At 30.7% G+C, this 19,809-nt stretch overlaps 1 protein-coding gene across 6 annotated transcripts in view; it reads left to right on the plus strand.

Annotated features, from left to right (window-relative positions):
- Positions 1 to 19,809, plus strand: part of LOC142329069 (deoxyribodipyrimidine photo-lyase-like) — a 73,928-nt gene that overhangs the window by 31,022 nt on the left and 23,097 nt on the right. For all 6 annotated transcript variants that reach the window (XM_075373403.1, XM_075373363.1, XM_075373373.1 and 3 more), the window contains exons 5-7: positions 3,313 to 3,515; positions 12,834 to 12,992; positions 19,466 to 19,664. In XM_075373403.1, coding sequence (XP_075229518.1) covers positions 3,313 to 3,515; positions 12,834 to 12,992; positions 19,466 to 19,664 — 561 coding nt within the window. The remainder of the gene's footprint in view (positions 1 to 3,312; positions 3,516 to 12,833; positions 12,993 to 19,465; positions 19,665 to 19,809) is intronic.

A 19,809-nucleotide genomic window follows, 5' to 3' on the forward strand; every position in this document is an offset into this window, starting at 1 on the left:
TTTTTGGAAGTCTTGCTTTCATTTTTTTTTATATATTAATATCAAAATGAAATATGTTGATGTAGCAGAATGAAAAATAAAAAGGTTATGTTTGCTTTAAATGGCCTTGTATAAAATACAAGATAGACTAAAAAATAATATTACAATTCTATTTATATAATGTAGTTTATTGTGGAGCATATGCTTTTGCTTTAATGATGTTAGCATAGATAATTTATTCAATACTGATACAACATAAATAATGTTTTCTATTCTATTTAACTATTAGCCATTATTAACATAATTTTGATTGTAATTAATCAACAATTTAAATTATTAGTTCCATTATTATATAAACTGTAAGTTCTTTTATGTACCATTATATTTTTAAGAAAATCATTGTAAATTCAGCTGTCATTTGGTTTTTATGAGTAAAATCGTATAATCATTTAATTTTTTGTACAATCATTTCAGGCTCTTATATAAGAGGAATAATTCCTTTTAAGTTTGTTCACAACCACCATTTGTTCACCAATTACCAGTAGACCTGATTATTATATATCCCACATAGCAACATATATATTATGTTGCTATGTTGCTTGTTGCTATATATATAAGATATTTTTAAGGTTTTTTTTTATGTTCTCATATTGGTTTTCAGTTGGAAATTATACTGTCATATTTCATTCACACATTTCTTTCTATAGTATATTGACTTTTCAAAGAAAAGTATGGTATTACTTTCGGTCGAATGTTCGAATGTTCTGAGTGGGGGGTTGAAAATGAATTTTCTTTATGTTTTGAGATATGAGGAGTATGAAAATATTTTTCAGTTAAATTGGGATTTCCTTACATATTTATAAGGACCTATGTATAAAATTTTGTGCTCAGAAATCTCAAAAACTACTAGATCAATTTCATTGATATATATATTTTTGTTTTTTTAACCTCTGGGACCACCATTAGGTATTGCTTCAGAGGATGAGATGAGCAAAAAGTAGCATGTGAAAATGCCATGCCTGACCGGGATTCAAACCCGGGACCTTCGGATGAAAGGTCGAGATGCTACAACTCATGCCATGGAGGCCAGCATATATATGCTTTATATGTGTAGTAGTAGTGTGTCAGAAGTTGATTGTGAAAATTTGATGTAGATTGGTTGAGTTGTTCTGAGTTGCGATCAGTGTAAAATCAAAAAATTTGAGCAGGGCAAGTTAGAAGTAAAAGGTTCATTATGATGCTGCAAGTTGGAACATTGATGTTTCTTTATCTGCTGTATCTGTTGTTAGCAATACTAAACCAAATTAAATTAACAAAAAAAGTCAATCTTGTGCAGAACTGCGTTTCTTTTGTACTGTATTTGCTGACATGATATTTCACTAGGGATTAGATTTTAAATGAATTCAGTTCAGGATATGGTGGTAATCTTAAAACTGAATTACTCCCTAAAAAAAATTCTATCAGATTAATGTTTTTTATTGTAGTGCTTTATTATGTCACATTATTGTAGTCTCAATATAGATATAGTAAAAGATTGAAAGATTAATGCTTTCATTGAATTAGTATTTGAAGCTGAATTATAAGTGAAGCCGAAGTATGATAGTGTTGTCAACTGTGTCTGTAGAATTAGACAGTGTTGTAAAAATGTATGGCATTTAATTATAATAAATAGAGTTTTTATGTATTACATAGAAACTCAGGAAATATGACTTATTTTATTTATTTTGAATTATACAAAATAGCTGCTATAAATAAATGAACCAAAACTAAATAAATAAGTAAACTATTGTAACTATGATTAAGATAAGATATACATTTTATTTTATTCAAGGTATTTACCATTTTGAATAACACTGAATCTTAGCAACTTGGGTAAATTGTCGTTTGTGTATATTATTCCTGTTTCATAAATTCTAGGAGTAATTTTTGTTATAAATACGAGGGTTATATTTTTTTTCAAGGTCCGATCGGTCATGAAATTAAAACCACAGTGAAAATAACATTTTTTTTATTTGTAACAAGTACTTACATAGTTACGCTATTTTTCTACATAGTCGCCCAATTTAGACATTTGTCGTAGCGTGATACCAGCTTTCCAATACCCTCGTCATAGAACGGAGCCGCCTGTGTTTTCAGCCATGTTTCTATATACTCAGTTTGCGGTACTGAAGTCTCTCACTCACAATGGTGTAGAGAGCTGATCTTGAAATTTCAGGAAATGAATCGCCCAATACAGAAATTGTGAACCGCCAATTTTCTCGAATTGCCTCATCCACTTGCTCATCGGTTGACACTCGTTTCCTTTCCTGATCCTCTGCATTATGAACATCTGATCAGTCACGAAATTAAAACCACAGTGAAAATAAAAAAATTTTATTTTATAACATTCATGTACGTCCTGCTTTAAAGTTCCTGCACTATTGTCGCACTTTGCTGTCAGTGATTGAAATTCACCGTACACATTACTTATTCATCTATGAATTTCAGCTGCATTACACCCCTCAACCTGGAGAAATCGAATTACCGCACGCACTTCACACTTGGCGGGAGATGCTATTGTTGTAGACATGTTTACATGCTAGTTGCGTGTTCAGAACTAAACGAAGTGACGCGGCGTGATTGAAGGCCATACTAGAGATGCTGCGCAACAACTATGCGCAAAGGTTCATCCGATTTTTGTGCAGGTTTTTATTTCGCGACCAATCGGACCTTGAAAAAAAAATAACCCTCGTATTATAGATTAAACATAATGGTATGGCATCAAAATAAAAATACATAATCTGATTTCTGATTAATTTTTTTTTATTAATTTTGGTCCACATAGTTTCATAATAATAAATTATTTAAAAAATATTATGCAAGATTTATTTGCTATTTAGTACAAACATAGTAATTGTTAAATTCCATGAATATAAATTTTTTCAATGACATTTTATTTTGATTATATTGAGTTCAGTATTGAAAATACTATCAAAGAATAAAATGTAAAAGGACTAAAATTCGATGAGCGATTTCCTAAAGCAAAATGGAATTTTTAACTGGTGACTTACTGAACATTATTACTGCCATGGAATCAAACTTCTACTCTACAGCATGGAATGATCTGAATACTGTACACTATATTCAATTACTCTCTTCTTGTGTTTGTTCTGTGTACAGTATTTGCTTATTTTTGCTGTTTTTTATAGTATGAATTATATCTATATATTTGAGTTGTTATTATTCAGTTTTAAGATCTCAAAATATGTATTTTCAATAATTTTTATTAATTGAAAAATGAAAATTAATAAAAAAATGAATTTCTTTTTAATTTTAATCTGCTAACACATTCAGGTCTTAAAGAAGCTGCAGCAGAATGTAAAAAACTAAATATTCAGTTTCACATGTTGGTTGGTGATGGTGAGTTAGTTCTTCCACCCTTCATTGAAAAACATAAAATGGGTGCAGTTGTGATTGATTTCATGCCATTGAAAGGCCCCATGAGTTGGGCAGAGCAATTGAAAAAAACACTTCCAAATGAAGTACCTCTATGCCAGGTTAGTGTAAAGAATTACTTTCCCAGTTTCATATATTGTTAACAGAGAGTATTACTATTAAAAAAAAATCCTTTCTGAATTTTGATATTTTTTGAGATTGTAAATTCAAAAGTACTAACAATCAAGGCTAAAAAAATTTGTGTGACAATCTTAATGTGTTGCTACTTTGCTTTATGTCTCAGTTACAGTTTAACTTATAGTAATGAAATTCACTATATTTCACTATAAGTGGAATTAGATCTATTACATTTTTAAATTGGGTGAATGGATATTGAGAGTACTCTAATTATATTACAAAAGGGGTGGACTTATAAGAATTTTCTCTTACTTTTTTATTTTTATAAAAAATGGAAATACCATCATCAATAAACAGTATAGAAATACCAATGAAGAAAATTTTCAATTTTGCTGACTAGGAATTTTTATAAAATTATTTTTTATATTTTGTAGTGGGTAGCTTTTTTTTACATTGGAAATCAGTTGCATTATTGTATATAAAAAATTGTCTTAATTTTTAACTTGCTGGTTTGGAATCTTATTTCTTTTAAGTCAGACATTATTAGACCAGAATAGGTTTTAGTTACACAATAAGAGAAATTTTGAATTTGTTTTACAAAGTGATTTTTGTTAGTCTGAAATATTTTTGTGTGTTTATCTACTACTTACTATATTTTTTGATAGTTTAGCGTAGCAATGGGGTTTATTTTAACATTGTGATTAGGGAGAGGATTTAAATTTTAAGCTTACCAGAGTTTATCAGTTTTATTGCCAACTATTATTTTAGTTGCTTCATTTCTAATTCTTTGGTAGAATAATTGAAATTTATATTAATTTAATTTTTGATTACATATTATATGTTTATATGTTAATAATAGATTAAGAGCAGTAATTAAAATAAAGCACAACATTTTGTTCAGGTAGTCAACTTGACATTTACTAGATTTTAGGATTTAGGCCATGTACAGTAGGAGATTTTATTTAGAAAATAAATTAATGTCTGATGTAGTAAAGTTATACAACCATTTCTGGAAATGTATGCCAACTTAACATAGTTGTTTCTAATTGCAACTGTGGTTCACCTTAACGAAAAAAAATACTTTTAATAAATCAGTTGATTAATTATAATCCACATATAATTTAGATTACTCCCAAATATTGCTACTCACTTCACACATTCTTGCAAAACCTTATAATTAAACAGAACCTGCAGTATCCCAAAATTCTGGAGACTTCAATAATAAAAATCAACTTCAGTCCTAAAAATCATAAAATTTAAACCTAATCAATGCAAAATGTTAATAGACTTGAATCTAAGGCTTAATATCTACTTAGTATGGATGCTTGAAGAAGAGTTTTAACTCTTATTCAAGAATCATTGGCATAAATCTTTATCTGCTGATTTACAATTAATGTCACAAACTTCAGACCTTATTTCATTACAGTTTTGTATTATAGTGTTTGTTTGAAGGTGTTTTGTTTAAATGTTCTCTTTTTAAATTCTGTTATTTGAAGATTTCATACAAATTTTACATCAACTGCCTTAAAGAAGTTTTTTCATGCATGATAAGTTGTTTATTATTGTTAATACTAAAAATTTGCAAGTGATTTTTTAGTTATTTTTATTGACTATAATCATTTTTATTAGAATTTTCAGTAAAGAATATCAGCAATAACAGTCTTGAATGTCACAATATTAGGTTCTGTCACAATATTAGGTTTGGTTTTTAGGGGTAGTTTACAGTAGTCATTTTCAATCTTAAAATCTTTGTAAACTAATTCTGACCTTCTAATATGTTTTTTCATTTCATATTTATATATACACGAGGGTAAGTCAATTATTATCCGCAATGTAGTTATATTTTTGTTTATGTTGGTAGTACTGTCGTGTTGCGTAGATGACACAGGCATGGTTTAATTGTTGTTATGTCCATGCAGCTTTGATGCTGCTAGGTTAGTTCCATTATCACTGCCCTGCCGTTAACCATGGCTGCTCTGCTTTCTGTTTGCACCAAAGAAGAGCAACATTCAGTAATCCATTTTTTGTGGTCGGAAGGTGTATCAGGGGCCGAAATTCATCAAAGACTTTCAGTACAGTACGGGAACAGTGTGTTGCCGCAATGGAGTGTCTACAAATGGATTGAAAAATTCAAAAATGGTCGCACAAGTGTTATGCACTATGAAGGAGCCGGACGACCATTTACTGCCACAAATGAGGAAAACATTGAGCATGCACGTGACATGGTTTTCTTGGACAGACGAGTAACTATTGATGACGTGGCACATCCTCTGCAAATTAGTCATGGTTCTACCTACGAAATCATCCACAACAGACTTGGGGTTTCTCTCTTGGGTTTCATAAAGTCTGTGCAAGATGGGTCCCAAAAAAAACTTGCACAGTTGCATAAACAAACACGCTTGGACATCTGCCAAAAACATTTGGATTGCTATGGTAATGAACAGGACATCTTAGATAGAATCATCCGCAGGAAAACTGATGCTTACAGTTTTTTGGGACTCCCAAGCCAAAACTGGAAACCAGTTCCAGTACCTGGAACAAGTACTGGAACATTATGAGGCACGACAATAAACAGTGCCTCACATTACAGTGAGGTGCTTACTGCCAAGCTGAAGCCTGCAATTCGAAGCAAATGTCGAGGACTGCTGTTGAAAGGTGTTGTCTTGTTGCATGACAATGCCCGTCCACATACTGCTGCTCACACTGCAGAAACTCAACTTAGAAGTACTGGCTTGTTCTCCATATAGTCATGATCTTGCCCCTTCTGATTACCACTTGTTTGGTCCACTCAAAGAGGCATTAAGAGGCCGTCGATTTACCTTGGACAAAACAGTGAAAGAAGCGGTTCATTCCTGGCTTGCAGCTCAACCGAAAACCTTCTTTTATGAGAGCATCAGGAAGCTTGTGCAACGATGGACCAAGTGCCTTGAAATGCAAGGGAACTGTGTTGAAAAATGATGTACATGTAAGTTTCCTATTTGTATTGCAATAAAATTTATAACTACATTGCGAATAATAATTGACTTACCCTCGTATAAAATATTCCCAGCCATTTACCTGGCTGGCATATTTGAAATTGATTTCTCTATGGACTGGCACATTAACATTCAACATTAATTATTGACCTATTTTTTGCACATCCACAGTAGGGTTTCTAATTAACAATTTTGCTAAGAAATACTGTTTTCTATCTATGTAAATTTAATTAGTGAAAAACTGTAAACAATTTAATTTACAAGCTTAAAATTTGGGTTCTCTATTTTTAATAAACACTGAACTCCTGGACTTATGCAAAAAAAAATTAATTTTATTGTATCAGCATGCAAAATATCAGGACTTCACAGCTTTAAAAGTATATAAAAATTTATTTAGATAGACATTTAGACAGACATAGGTGTAGCCAGGATTTTTTCCAGTGGAGGCAAAAATAATATGTTTTTTGTAAAAAATGGTTTTATTTGACCATTTGAAAATGCTAAAAGTAATTAGTTGCAATGATATTCAAACTATCTAAATCTTATTTCAGCACTAGCCTACAAGAGTTCTGGGTAATTTTGTCAAAAGTTTCTTTCTCAAATTTATTTTTAGCTTCCAGAACCCTCTTTTTGTGCACACCCATCATACAAAGATTGACAAGCTGATTTTCTGTCATTGTTGACTGTAACAAAGTTTTTACTCTGCGTAAGGTGCTGAAGGATCTTTTTATAATATACATTGTGCAGAGCTGTGCAAGTGAGATAAGTAGTGCCCATTTTATGGATGGGTAGAACAACTGTTTTTTTTTAACTGGTGCAAGTAGTTTTATCTTCTTTAGTTTGGCATTTGGCACATTTGTTCCTTTCCATTAGTTGTACCAAAGTTCAGCTTCACCATGGAAATCATTCAAATTGTAACTACAAAAACCTGTAGTCTATTTAAAAATCCTCTTTCATATCAAGCATTGTGTGAGGGTGTAACATAAGCAATGAGAATGCTGGCAAGTTCTCCTCAGAAAAACGCTGTTCCAGAGATATTATTAATGAATCTACGAAAGGAATAGTGAGATCCAAAACTTGCTAGGTGTCTATGCTGGTGGATTTGCATGATGTTTCTGCTGATTTATGACTCATGGCATATTGAAATCTGTTCCAAGATGCTTGGTGATTGTTTCAGCCTTTGCTATAACACTTTCATTTTCAACAACCACATTTCCATGGTGTTTTCTCATGATGTTTGTGATTTTTTTTTTATGTGATTTGTACATTGAAGGAAGTCCACACTTGTTGACTGAAGAGCATTTATTACTGGTTGCAGGAGTGCTGAATATTTTGCTATGAGACACACTAACAATGAATTCTGATTTTGTAGCAGTGCAGTGCATTTGAAAAGCAGCTTTTCTTGTTGTAGTGTTACCATCTGGTGATAGTGTTTTAAGCGCCATAAAGAATTGCCCGTAATGTTTTTTGAATGTGGCGATACTTTTATATTTTTGAGACCAACGGGTTTCACTAAGCATTAGTATATTTGGTGTGCATTTTCGACAAAGCCTGATTCTTGGAAGAATCTTATTACTTCTTTTATTGTAGAGACTGTATTTCATTTAAGTCATTTACAACTAAGTTCAGTTAGTGACTAGCACAGTGAATGTAACACCTTTCATATACTTTCCTTGAATAATTTTCTGAACACCACCATCCTTTCCTGCCATACTGTAACACTCATTGTATCTTTGCCTGACGCACTTATCTGGATCAAGGTCTACCTTTTCTACAGTTTCTAAGTTGTTGATTACAGATGCTACAGATTTTGCATCCATGTCAGTCAACTCTACAAAACCTAGAAATTCCTCACAAACCATCTTGATACTGTATCTATGATACTGTAAGCCCATGCTTTCTTTATGTCAGTAGTAATGTCTTTAATGATGTCGCCACATAGGCTGATTATTTCATTTTGAATCTGTGGTGACAAGTAAGTGGTATATTTTGGTCCTTTTTCAATATTCTCTTTTAAAATGTGGTCACCAGCATCAATTTTGAGTTTGATCAAGTCTTCATATCACTTTCATGATTTTCTTTGCCCCTCAAATATAGGTCATGTGAATATCACAATACAATCAAAATTATTGATGCAACAATTTTCTTGTTGGTGAACAGAAATCAGTTGTACATCAATGTGTATATTTTCAACAAAACATTTTGCTGCTGTGGCTGCCGATTTGTGCCACTTAGATGACGTGTTACATTTTGCAAAATCTTGTATGTCTTTATAGTGAGTAAAGGGCCTCACTATGAAAGAACTGAAAACACCATGCATATTAGTTGGTGGAAACAATACACAGTAAATGCACAATGTACCCTTTAATTTCTTGGAATACGCCAGCCAAGGAGCGCAATCCATCAACCAGCTGTATTTGAATTTTCATTTTAATTGCACAGCTTGCTTAGCAAAGTCATAACTTGGAGTTGGTGACCAACAGTTTTTTAAAACTTCAATTTTTTGAGATGAGCTAGTACTAAACGAACATCCAAGCCAGTGACGCACATCTTTATCAAAATACGTTTGACCCTGTACACCAGAACCAGATGGTAGCGAAGATCCACTTGAATTTTCACCAACGTTCTGGTTCGATTTCTCTTCTCCACCACTATCACTTTCACTACTACTTTTATCTGGGTTGCTTCCTCTTCTGCCTCCCTAAAAGAAAATAACTACTACTACACTTTCTCAGAAAATTAAAGCAACTAAAAATTTAAGCTTCTGAACAGACTCTGTGCTAGAAACTTATCATCTCCATACTATAATTTTTCACAAAGTTACATTTTGAAAATCAGTAAAAAACTTTTTTTGTTTGTGAAAAATGTTCTTGACCTAAATATGAGTTGACGAGTTTCAAAACCATCTATATGTCTCTATTTTCAAGTTTACACAAGTAAGTTTTTTGTCATTTCTACTAAGCGTACTAATGGAATAATTAGAAAAAAACATAAAGAAACTGGTGGAATGGTAAAATCTGACAAGCTGTGGCTCTGTACAGAATGAAATTAATGTGAACCAACATGGTTCTGATTTGGGGTTAGAAATTTTTGTACCAAGGTTGAATTTTGTTTAACATAACAACTTTTGTAGTGATTGAACTTGATCACAACAAAAATTGGACTATTATGAATTTTGAACCAGTCACTATTTATTAGCTATCGAGAACTTTTAATGTTTTTTATTGTTGAATGATGGTATTTTGTAATAAACCTTTAATATTTTGTACAAATTTGTTTGTACAATTATTTGCAACTGGCAGAAGTAGCAAGTTGCAAAATCAACAATTTCAAAATTCAAAACCATCTAATTAACTAAAACTGCTGCAAAAGTAGCTAATTACAATTTTTAATTGTTATTTAAATTTATTGGAGTGTAGTGTACTTTTTATTATTTCCTTATTTATGTATGATTTTTCTTAAAATTTCAACAATAAAGACAGCATCAAAATCACCATTATTACAAACAAAAAAACAGTCTTCGCATTTCCTGAATATTTTAGGTTGCTTTAATTAGATAGTTTTTGCTACTCATGGACTCAAATGAAAATAATATAGATACATAACCTAAAACCATAAAACGTTTCTAATATCCATTTTAGATTGGGATTGCAGTCTGAGCTAATTCAAAAGCATTAACTGATTCAACTTGCTCACTCACTGATTGCAGGCTTAAATAGGGAACAGAAGGTACCAGAACTTTCCCGCTAAATCCAACCTCGAACATTCTATAAGCTTCGAGTTTTACCGCAGACCATCCAGATATTGAACCACTAGTTCCTCGCTCATTCACCAGAGAGCACTCCAGCCATGATTCAAACATGCTTTCTTGCCATGCAATACTGTTATAACCTATTGATATTGACCTATGATTTTTCGTTTGACTAAATGAGCCAGGGAGGAAAAGCGCCCCACCGTGGTTATGTCTATGCTTACAGATTTGGTCGAGGTCTCATTTCATAACAAAATACATCAAGTTTTGACTCGCGTAGTTTATTAATGTTGAATTCACCCAATGTGTTGTTAAAAATGGATACATTTACTAGTATGGAATGTGCTTGCTGTGTGTTTTGGTTTCATGATTTGCAGTTTCACGCGACTGCAGTTCAACATAATTTTCGTAGAGAGTGTGGTAGGGAGCCTCCTAGTAGGCATACAGTTTATTCATGACACCAAAATTTTGTTGAGACAGGTTGTTCTGTTGAACACACAAAGTCACCAGGAAGCACATGCGTCCCTGAAGCTGCTGTGGAACAACTCAAAGAAAGCTTTGCACTAGTCCAAACAAATTAACTTTATGTTGTCAAATGAGACTGACATTCCACAAACAACTGTTTGGTGCATATTACATAAACTATTACACTTGAAGCCATACTAACCAACCATGGTTCAATACATTACAGATGACGACAAAGTTGCTGCAGTTTTATGTGGAGATGATGGGTAGAATTGCAGACAATACATTTTTAGACAATGTAATTTTAAGTGATGATGAGTCAATGTTCACATCAGTGGCAAGGTGAACACCCATTACTGCCAATTATGGGATAGCAAAAACCCTCATGAAACTTTGGAGCACATTCATGGTAGCCCTAATGTCAATTTTGTTTGTGCCCTAAGAACAGCCTCTTCTAGGAGATAAACAGGCAACCATAAATGGTATCATTTATCTGGACATCAAAATTTTCTAATTCTTCATTTAGATGATGATGACTATCAGCAAGATAGAGCACCACTTCACTACTGCCTAGAAGTCTGAGATTTTCTTGATACTAGATTCATAGGTTGGTGAATTGGTCAGCAAATCAAGTTGAATCACTACCTTGCTTCCCATATTTGACTCCGATAGATTTTTCCTTGTGGGGTTTCATTAAAGATCAGGATTATGTACCACCTTTATCTGCTAATCTTGTTAAGCTGAAAAATCCTTTTTGAATCACCCAGTATTTAATATTTATCTAACACAAGCAATTCTAATTTTACTTAATAGTTTTATTTATATACCAATTAATATCCAATAAATCAAAGTCCGTTCATTTCTATTTTTATATGCATAATTTTTTCTTCATTTTTATGTTTATTTCTTCTTATAACAACTATAAAAAATTAAATTCATATAATTCTTTAGAGCTGAAATACGTCTTTGTAAAAATCTACATTTTTGAAATAAAAAATATAAACGGCAATACCTACGTAGTTGAAGGAACTTGATTGATAGAATAATAGAGTAAATTACTTCATCTTAATAAAATTATTAACATTACATTATTAAATATCATTCAGTGATTTAATATCACTTTGCTGTCTCTTATTCACTCTCTAACTTTTCAGCTTCATTTGTTATTTATTTATATTTATGATATATTATTTTTGTACTGATGTTAATGTATGTATTAATTTAATAGTTAGTTCATTTGCACGTTCATAACTACACAACATGTTCATCTCATCTCATTAATTAAAAAACATGATGCAACAGTGTAAAAATATACTAAGTATGATATAATTAAACAAGTAAAAAGCTAAACAAGAAACATCAGACAATCATTTGAACAAGTGAATCAGTGCGTTTTATTTTATGTAAAGTTGTTATATGGATTACAGTTTTTAGAATTGTGGGCATGACCGCAGATGCTACTCAACTCACACATTTGTGAACACTAACCTGCATGAATGAAAATTTTGAGATCTTGTTTTTTTTATCTATAAAGCACACAGACTGCCAGTGTTCTTTTCTGTCTAAATATTATTACATGATTGCCACCCAAACTAACTTGAAAATTGACTTGCAGCATTGAAACACTTCAGGCTTGGTAAATAAGGTTTTCAAAAAAAACTTTTTGGAAGTAAGAAAGAATTATTTATAAGATATTTGGTTACTGCTGTCAATATTATCAAAACATTTTTCTCAGTTTCTTCATATGTTCCTAATTTATCAAAAGAGTTCTCAACTCTTTAAGTTTAGTATTTTTGTATTATTAGGAAATTATGCTAATTTTGTTGTTTTGGTTCAATGTTCTGTAACTGATGACCAAAAAATAAAAAATAAATAGATAAAAAATAAACACTACACTCCTTCTTTTTACATTTTTGCTTTTATAATTGATATTAATTATAATGTTTATTTATGAAAAATCATTTAGAAATTGACCAAAAAGTGTTTCATATTGTGTTTCATGTAGCAATTTATTTACATGAACATAATGATCACCCTCTTTGTATTGGACTAATAATGCAAGTACAGTATTTTTAAAAATGAATTTTTTGTATAAAAAATTACTGTTTCAGGTTGATGCTCATAACATTGTCCCTTGCTGGATAGCTTCAGACAAATTGGAATATGGAGCTAGAACTATACGGAACAAAATAAACAATAAATTGTCACAATATCTTACTAAGTTTCCACCTGTCATGAAGCACCCTTACTCTGGAAATTTGAAAGCAGATGTAAGTAAGAATCTAAATCGATTTTAACTTGGTGGTTATTTGGGTGTGCTTTTCTGTAAAATTATCTGCAGAAACTTACTAAATTTTTTTTAGAAGATTCTATTTATTTTCTCTTGAGGATGACAAAAGCTTCTCAGATTGTATATTAAAAATTACAAAAAATTAATACATTTTTGACTTATTCAGTGAAGAGAATGAGATGTAATGGAGAACGTAAGATATAGTATTAAACGTTTTTTAAGTAGTTACTAACCATCTTACTTATTCCTTAGCCTTTTCCAGGATTTGTTCTATTTTGTCAGTAAGTACTAATAGCTAGCCAATAACTAAATTTCATATCCAGCTTATAATAATCAATTTACAAAGTACGTAATTTAACACACTTACTTTGGTCAAGTCACATTTAACCTTAGGATAGAGATGGCAGAATATATGCAACTTCGTAATATAAACATTATCGTGAGAAGTATAAATCCAAGCTGATATATAAATACTGTTGATGCATTTTGAAAGTGATAATGTGGATTTCTTGTTGAAACTTTTTATAAGAAATGCATATGAAATTTGAAGTGGAACCTCAATAACCAAAAAAACAAATGGACATTTTTTTGAGATACATCAACAATTCAGATTTACAAAGTGGTGAGGCTGAAGACTGGAATTCATGGCACCTCTGAAAGTAGAAATGCTTTTTATGCAGTGCATATCTTTACTCTGATTGGTTTAAATTTTTAATTTAAGTGCCGAAGTGAATGAAACATTTTTATTATGGATTGTGATGATGCTATTTAAGGTATTGACAGCATGACAGTGATCTTGCAGTAATATATGCATGTATTTTAATGAAAAAAATTGTACCAATATGATGATGAGTAAAGGCTATCCAAGTTTAAATTTACATATGTGTGATGATGCTGAAAAATTGATTAGTGTTGGTGTGCAATAGCCCAGTTGTGAAACAACAGTATTTGGAAGCTAAGTTTAGTGTACCAAATAATTTTTGCAATTTAATGGATTACCTTCTTTACTTAGAGACATTGGGTACAGAATAGCAACTTGGATGATTTCTCCCTTGAAAAATCCTATTTTTAGACATAAAATTTAATACTGTGAACTCCACAGAAAGACTGATTATAAAATGCACACTCATTAGACAGCTAAAAGAGTGTTTTCTAGTTCTTGGGAAACTGTGAAAATGTCTCTGAAAAAACCCTAAACTAATTGTTTTTTGGCAATACTCCATAACAATGTAAAAATGTTTTATGACAGTTTGATTGTGAGCTAACTGCAATAGAGAATTTCAATCTTGATGATATTGAATCTGATATATTGGACTGTATACAATACACACTGAATTTTGGATTGTATCCACTACAAGATAATTGGTATTACAAGTATGTAGCTGCTATTTTACTTTGTGTGTAAAAATTTAAAAACAATGAGTTATCTAGAAATTTTTGTTTTATTTCAAATAAGAGATTTTTATTGTAATTTTATATTCATCTCTTTTTTTCATATCCTTATATCCATTATGAATTTTTTTTTACAGTTGTTGAATGACGTATTTGAAATTACAAAAGTTATTATCACTACTGTGGACTATAATGAATTTGATGGTGATGGGCATCATATAGTGAAGTAAATGACAATTTAACTGAGCTTTATCTTTCAGTTTTGCTACTACTAATGTTTTTCATTGAATTTGCTGCTTGGTGACTGACAGTAGTTTCAATAGTATATATCTTTGCAGTTTGAGTGTTAATAAAGTTGCATTTACGTTGGCTTCTGGAATGCCTTCTTTTCTTTTGTTCTTTCCAAGATAAATGGTTGTCAGAAGATGCAAACAGTGCTACTTATAACTTTCAGTCATTTAAAAGGTTGATGGTAACTGCAAATTATTTTCATCTTCAAAATCTGTTGTAATAGTTGCAGATGTCTTTGAATAGATTGGGTTTTCTTTTACATTGATTATTTCTAAAAATTTCTTTTCCCAGTCTCTGAACATAACTTTCTTGTTTCATTTGTCATCAGATTTTTTTTTATTGCAGTCCTTATATTTTTTTTTTTTTTTTCAGTTTTAGATAGAAACTGTTTTCCCTTAAGCTTTACAACATGAATTTTTATTTCATTCCATGCATGATCCTTAGCACATAAAATGGTTGCAGCATGTTTTTTTAACAAATAATGTTCTGATTATATATGAGGTCTGTAAATAAAGTAATGAAACTGGTTCAGAAAAATCTTTTTACAATTCAAATATACATGTACTCTTTATCACCTTCGAAATAGTTCCCTTGGAAAGCCACACAATACTTCAAACTGTTTTCCCACACTTCATAGCAGTGTTGGAACTCAGAAACCAGAATATCTTCAGATGTTTGGTTACATTTTTTTTAATACTTTCTGCTGTTCCAAAATGGTGTCCTTTGAGGTGTTTTTTTAAAGTTGGCAACAGGAAGAAGTTGGAGGGACTCAAGTCGAGTGAATAAGGTGGTTGAGGAACTACAGGAATGTTTTTCTTTGCCAAAAACTCATTAATTGAGAGTACAGTGTGACAAGGTGCATTGTCATGATCCAGCCAGCCAGTTGTGTTTCATGGCTGGTTTCACACGGGCAACTCTTTTCCGCAGTGTTTCAAGAATTTCTCAGTAAACATATTGATTTACAGTCTGTCCTGTAGGCAAAAACAACTTGCAGACAATGCCGTTACTGTCAGTGAAACAAATAAGCATAGTTTTGATTTGCTCATTTTTGCTTTTTTGGGATGTGGTAAGTGTGAAGTGTGCCACTCCTTGCTCTGGCGTTTTATTTCTGGGTCGTACTCAAATATCCAAGATTCATCACCAATAATAACATTTTTTTAGAAAATCAGGATCAGTTTCAATTCACCCTAGAAGATTGCGGCACACTTCCACCCTGTTGTTTTTCTGTTGAACAGTGAGGTTTTTTGGAACCAATTTTGTACAAACTTTTTTCTTGTCCAATTCATTTGCCAAAATTTGATGGACTGTGATATGGTTCAATTCAGTTGTTCTGCAATCATTTTGACAATTAATTGCCGGTCATACCGTATCAAGTGTCTGATTTTCTCAACATTGTTGTCACTTTTTGACATTAATGGTCTTCCAGAGTGTGGATTGTCCGCAACTGATTTCCAGTCATCTGAAAATGCTTTAAACCACTTAAAAACTTGGGTTTATGACAGAGCATCATTTCCATACACTCTTTTCAATTTTAAATAAGTTTCAGTACATTCTCACAAAGTTAACACAAAACTTGATTGCACACGTTGGTCATAATTAGTATCACTTATTTTTGTAACACACAACAAAAACTCGTGTCACAAAAAGTTTGTTTATGCCTCACGTGGCAGCAATAGAGCAAAAATATTAATGCATAATATAAATCAGCTGTTCATATAACCATATGTTTACTAATAACTTTACAGTGTTGCCATTTTGGCTGCCAGAAAAAACTAGTTTCATTACTTTATTTATAGACCGACCTGTATTTCTCGATTTCAACATCCTCTTTGGGTTCAGTTTCATTATGAATTGAAATTTTGCTTGTGCTTCTTATTACTCACTACAGATTGATGTCCTCTTGGAACTCTATTAGAGTTCGCTTTGCATCATTTTCTCCCCCTTTGTTAATACTTATTAAACATTTGGTAATTACTAAGTTAGTTGCTTTTACATTTTTTCAGGAACTACCCTGGAGTAGTTACTACTATGAAGTTCCAGTTGCTGTTTATTCTCATCACGTTAATAATCAAGTAGATGATTATTCTCATCATCTAATACATTTACTTCTTTTGCCCTTAATTGAAACTACTTTTTATTCCCTCCAGTGAATATTTAGTAGTGATGTACCATCAAACATTTTATAAATGTTTAACATATTAGGTTCTAACATTTAAGTTAGTGAGTTAGTAAGTTAGTGATTATTATTAAAATTTATTTGTGTATTACATAGAACAAGTTGCACTGAAGTACATGATGTAGTATTGTATTTGTGTATTTACTATAATTCATAGAAGTATTATTTAGTTTTAGCATTATTTAGAAGTAGTATTTAGTATATTTCATAGAAGCCAAATTTGAATAAATGTTTTTCTTCAGATTTTTGCTTTTAGTTATTTGCTACTTTAATTAATTTTGGATAATAGATGAATATTGAAGAAAGGCATGTGTGTTTTGCATGTAATTATTATAAATTATTGGATTAGGTAGAAATAAACTATGATAACACCAGCTTTCAGATAGAATGTTGCATAATAGGTTTTTGACCAGATTTTGCTATAAGGACTAGTGTTATTAGCTGGGTTACTACTTTTATTGTCCATTTTGGTAATTAATAAAATATAATAATGAAACACCTGATAATAACATCTGATCATTATTTATTACTAGGTTAAATATTTGTCACCCCAAGAAATAAGCAGTTGTGTTTAAGTTGTAAGTATGGTATTTAATGATCAGAGGAGTTATCTGTAATTGTGATATCAGCTTTGGTCTTCAAGTAAGTTTTGTGCTATATATTTCCTACTGTTGTACATGTTTAAGCATGAATCTTAACATATTCTTTGCTTACTTTTCATCAATGTATTAACCCTCTGTGCTGAATTATTTTTTTGTTTTTAATTTACTTAAGTATACTGGTTATCAACATTTACATATATCTCTTGGAATATAGATCATTTGAATAACCCGAAAAACTTGACCACATGCTTGCACATGGTGTGCACAGGAGACAAAAAATCAATGGATTTATACCGTCCATTCTGAACACTCACTTGTATGTGGTTGAGAATATTCGTAAATTTCTTCTTCATTCTGACAATTTATGTTAACTAATTTTTTAGTCTTTTAATTAGATAAAAATAGTTTATTTCCTTGTTTTATGAAAAAAGAAGACCTAAGTTTGTGGATTTTACTTATAAAAACTCTGTCTGTGTAAAATTTGCATGCAATAAATCCTCAATTTATTCCGTATATTAATAATTAATTTAGAATGTTGTATTTTACTTTTTTATCAGTTAGATTAATTTGCAGTTTATTTTCATCTGATTTCATGAATCATCTGACTTGCTTAGAACCTCTGAAAATTAAATTTTAAGTAATTCCGCATAACGTTTTAGAATAGATCTGACAAACAAATAAAATAACTATACTATTTATGATTTAAAAACATAATGAAATAATACAGTGTATACTTTAATGTTTTTTATTTAAATGAGTAATAAAATTAAAAATATTTATTAAGTTCATTTTATTATAATGAATATAAATAATCACCAAAATTATTAATTTAAAATGAAAGTAATAGTATCAATAGGTAATTATAAAATAAAAGTAAAACCTAATTGTCTTATCAATACTAACTGAAATACAGATAATTTATCAAATAAATTTATTCTAAATCTATCTGCTTTCAAAAATGATGAAAGTTCACGCAAATTTAAAATTTCACCAAAAAAAGCCAGTTCAATGTAACTACAAACAAATTGTATAGTAAAAAAAAATAAATATAAGCATTTTGGGTACATTAACAAACAATACCACGTAAAACATGCCATGTCAACAGTAACATACTGACCTCCACCAGTAGAGATAGAAAAACTGCTACTACCATACATATGTGTGTGGTCAGCATCAGCAGTTTGCATGTATACATAGACCACGCACCTGCAAGTGCTCAGCACTGAATCTATTAAGCAGTGTAACATAAAAAATCATTGAATCTTTTGAATTGTAATACTATATGAGAATATAATGGGTAAGAAAATGAATATAATAGGGTCCAACAATGAAGAATTGCAAAAATTTTGGAATAATTTTGAAGTTCCTAAAACAATAAAATAAGAAAATTTGAAAATGTGTAATATAAGGAAAGAAAAAAGTTGAGTTTCATAAATTTTCTAATTACACATTTTTTGGAATGGTTCAGTTATAACTCAAATTATTTAGAAGAACTAACAAATATAATTACTCATCATGTGTAACAAAGTCAGATTTCAGTTGATCATTATGTTAAATACACCTCATACCTAACAATGTTCATATGTATTAATGTACTTAAATATGACTTAAATGGAATTTTGAAAGTCCATGCCATAAAGCAGTACTAGTTGAAACTTTTTTTAATTTAAATATATTGATTTATTAATAATTATTAACCTCTGATTGTAAAAAAAATTTATAATATATAATAATTCAATAATAACAATAAAAAAAATATCAGAAATTATTAATGAAATAAAATGTTATGTAATTTTTATTTTTAAAAAAATGTGTACATGTAATTTAATAGAAATACAAGGAACTCATGTGGTGTTCACATAAGATTTTTTAGATTTTGTTACCTGGAAAGTTATGGTCCAAATTTGGTGCCTGTATTTTACTTGAAGTGTGTAAGCATTGTAAAGTATTTTGAGTGTGCTTAAACATCTTTGATGTGTTCATTTGTTTTAGGAAATTGATTGGAAGAGTGCAGAAAATACTCTACAAGTAGACAGAACCATGGAACCAGTAACTTGGCTTATTCCTGGTTATACAGGTGGAATGAAAATGTTGTATTCATTTGTCAGTGATCGTTTGAAGATATTTTCTTCAAAAAGAAACGATCCTGTTGCTAATGCTTTAAGCAATCTCTCTCCATACTTTCATTTTGGTAAATTTTTTTAAGAATGTTATTAAATACTTTTTATTAAAATAAATTTATATGGTATAGTTATAAATGGTATTTTGGAGTGTTATATTATAAATATGTTGCATTAAAGTGATGTGAGACATTCATGAGGTTTTTAAATTTTTGT

Source organism: Lycorma delicatula, chromosome 1 (assembly GCF_047948215.1).
Source record: "Lycorma delicatula isolate Av1 chromosome 1, ASM4794821v1, whole genome shotgun sequence".
In the NCBI taxonomy this organism is placed as follows: Eukaryota; Metazoa; Arthropoda; class Insecta; order Hemiptera; family Fulgoridae; genus Lycorma; species Lycorma delicatula.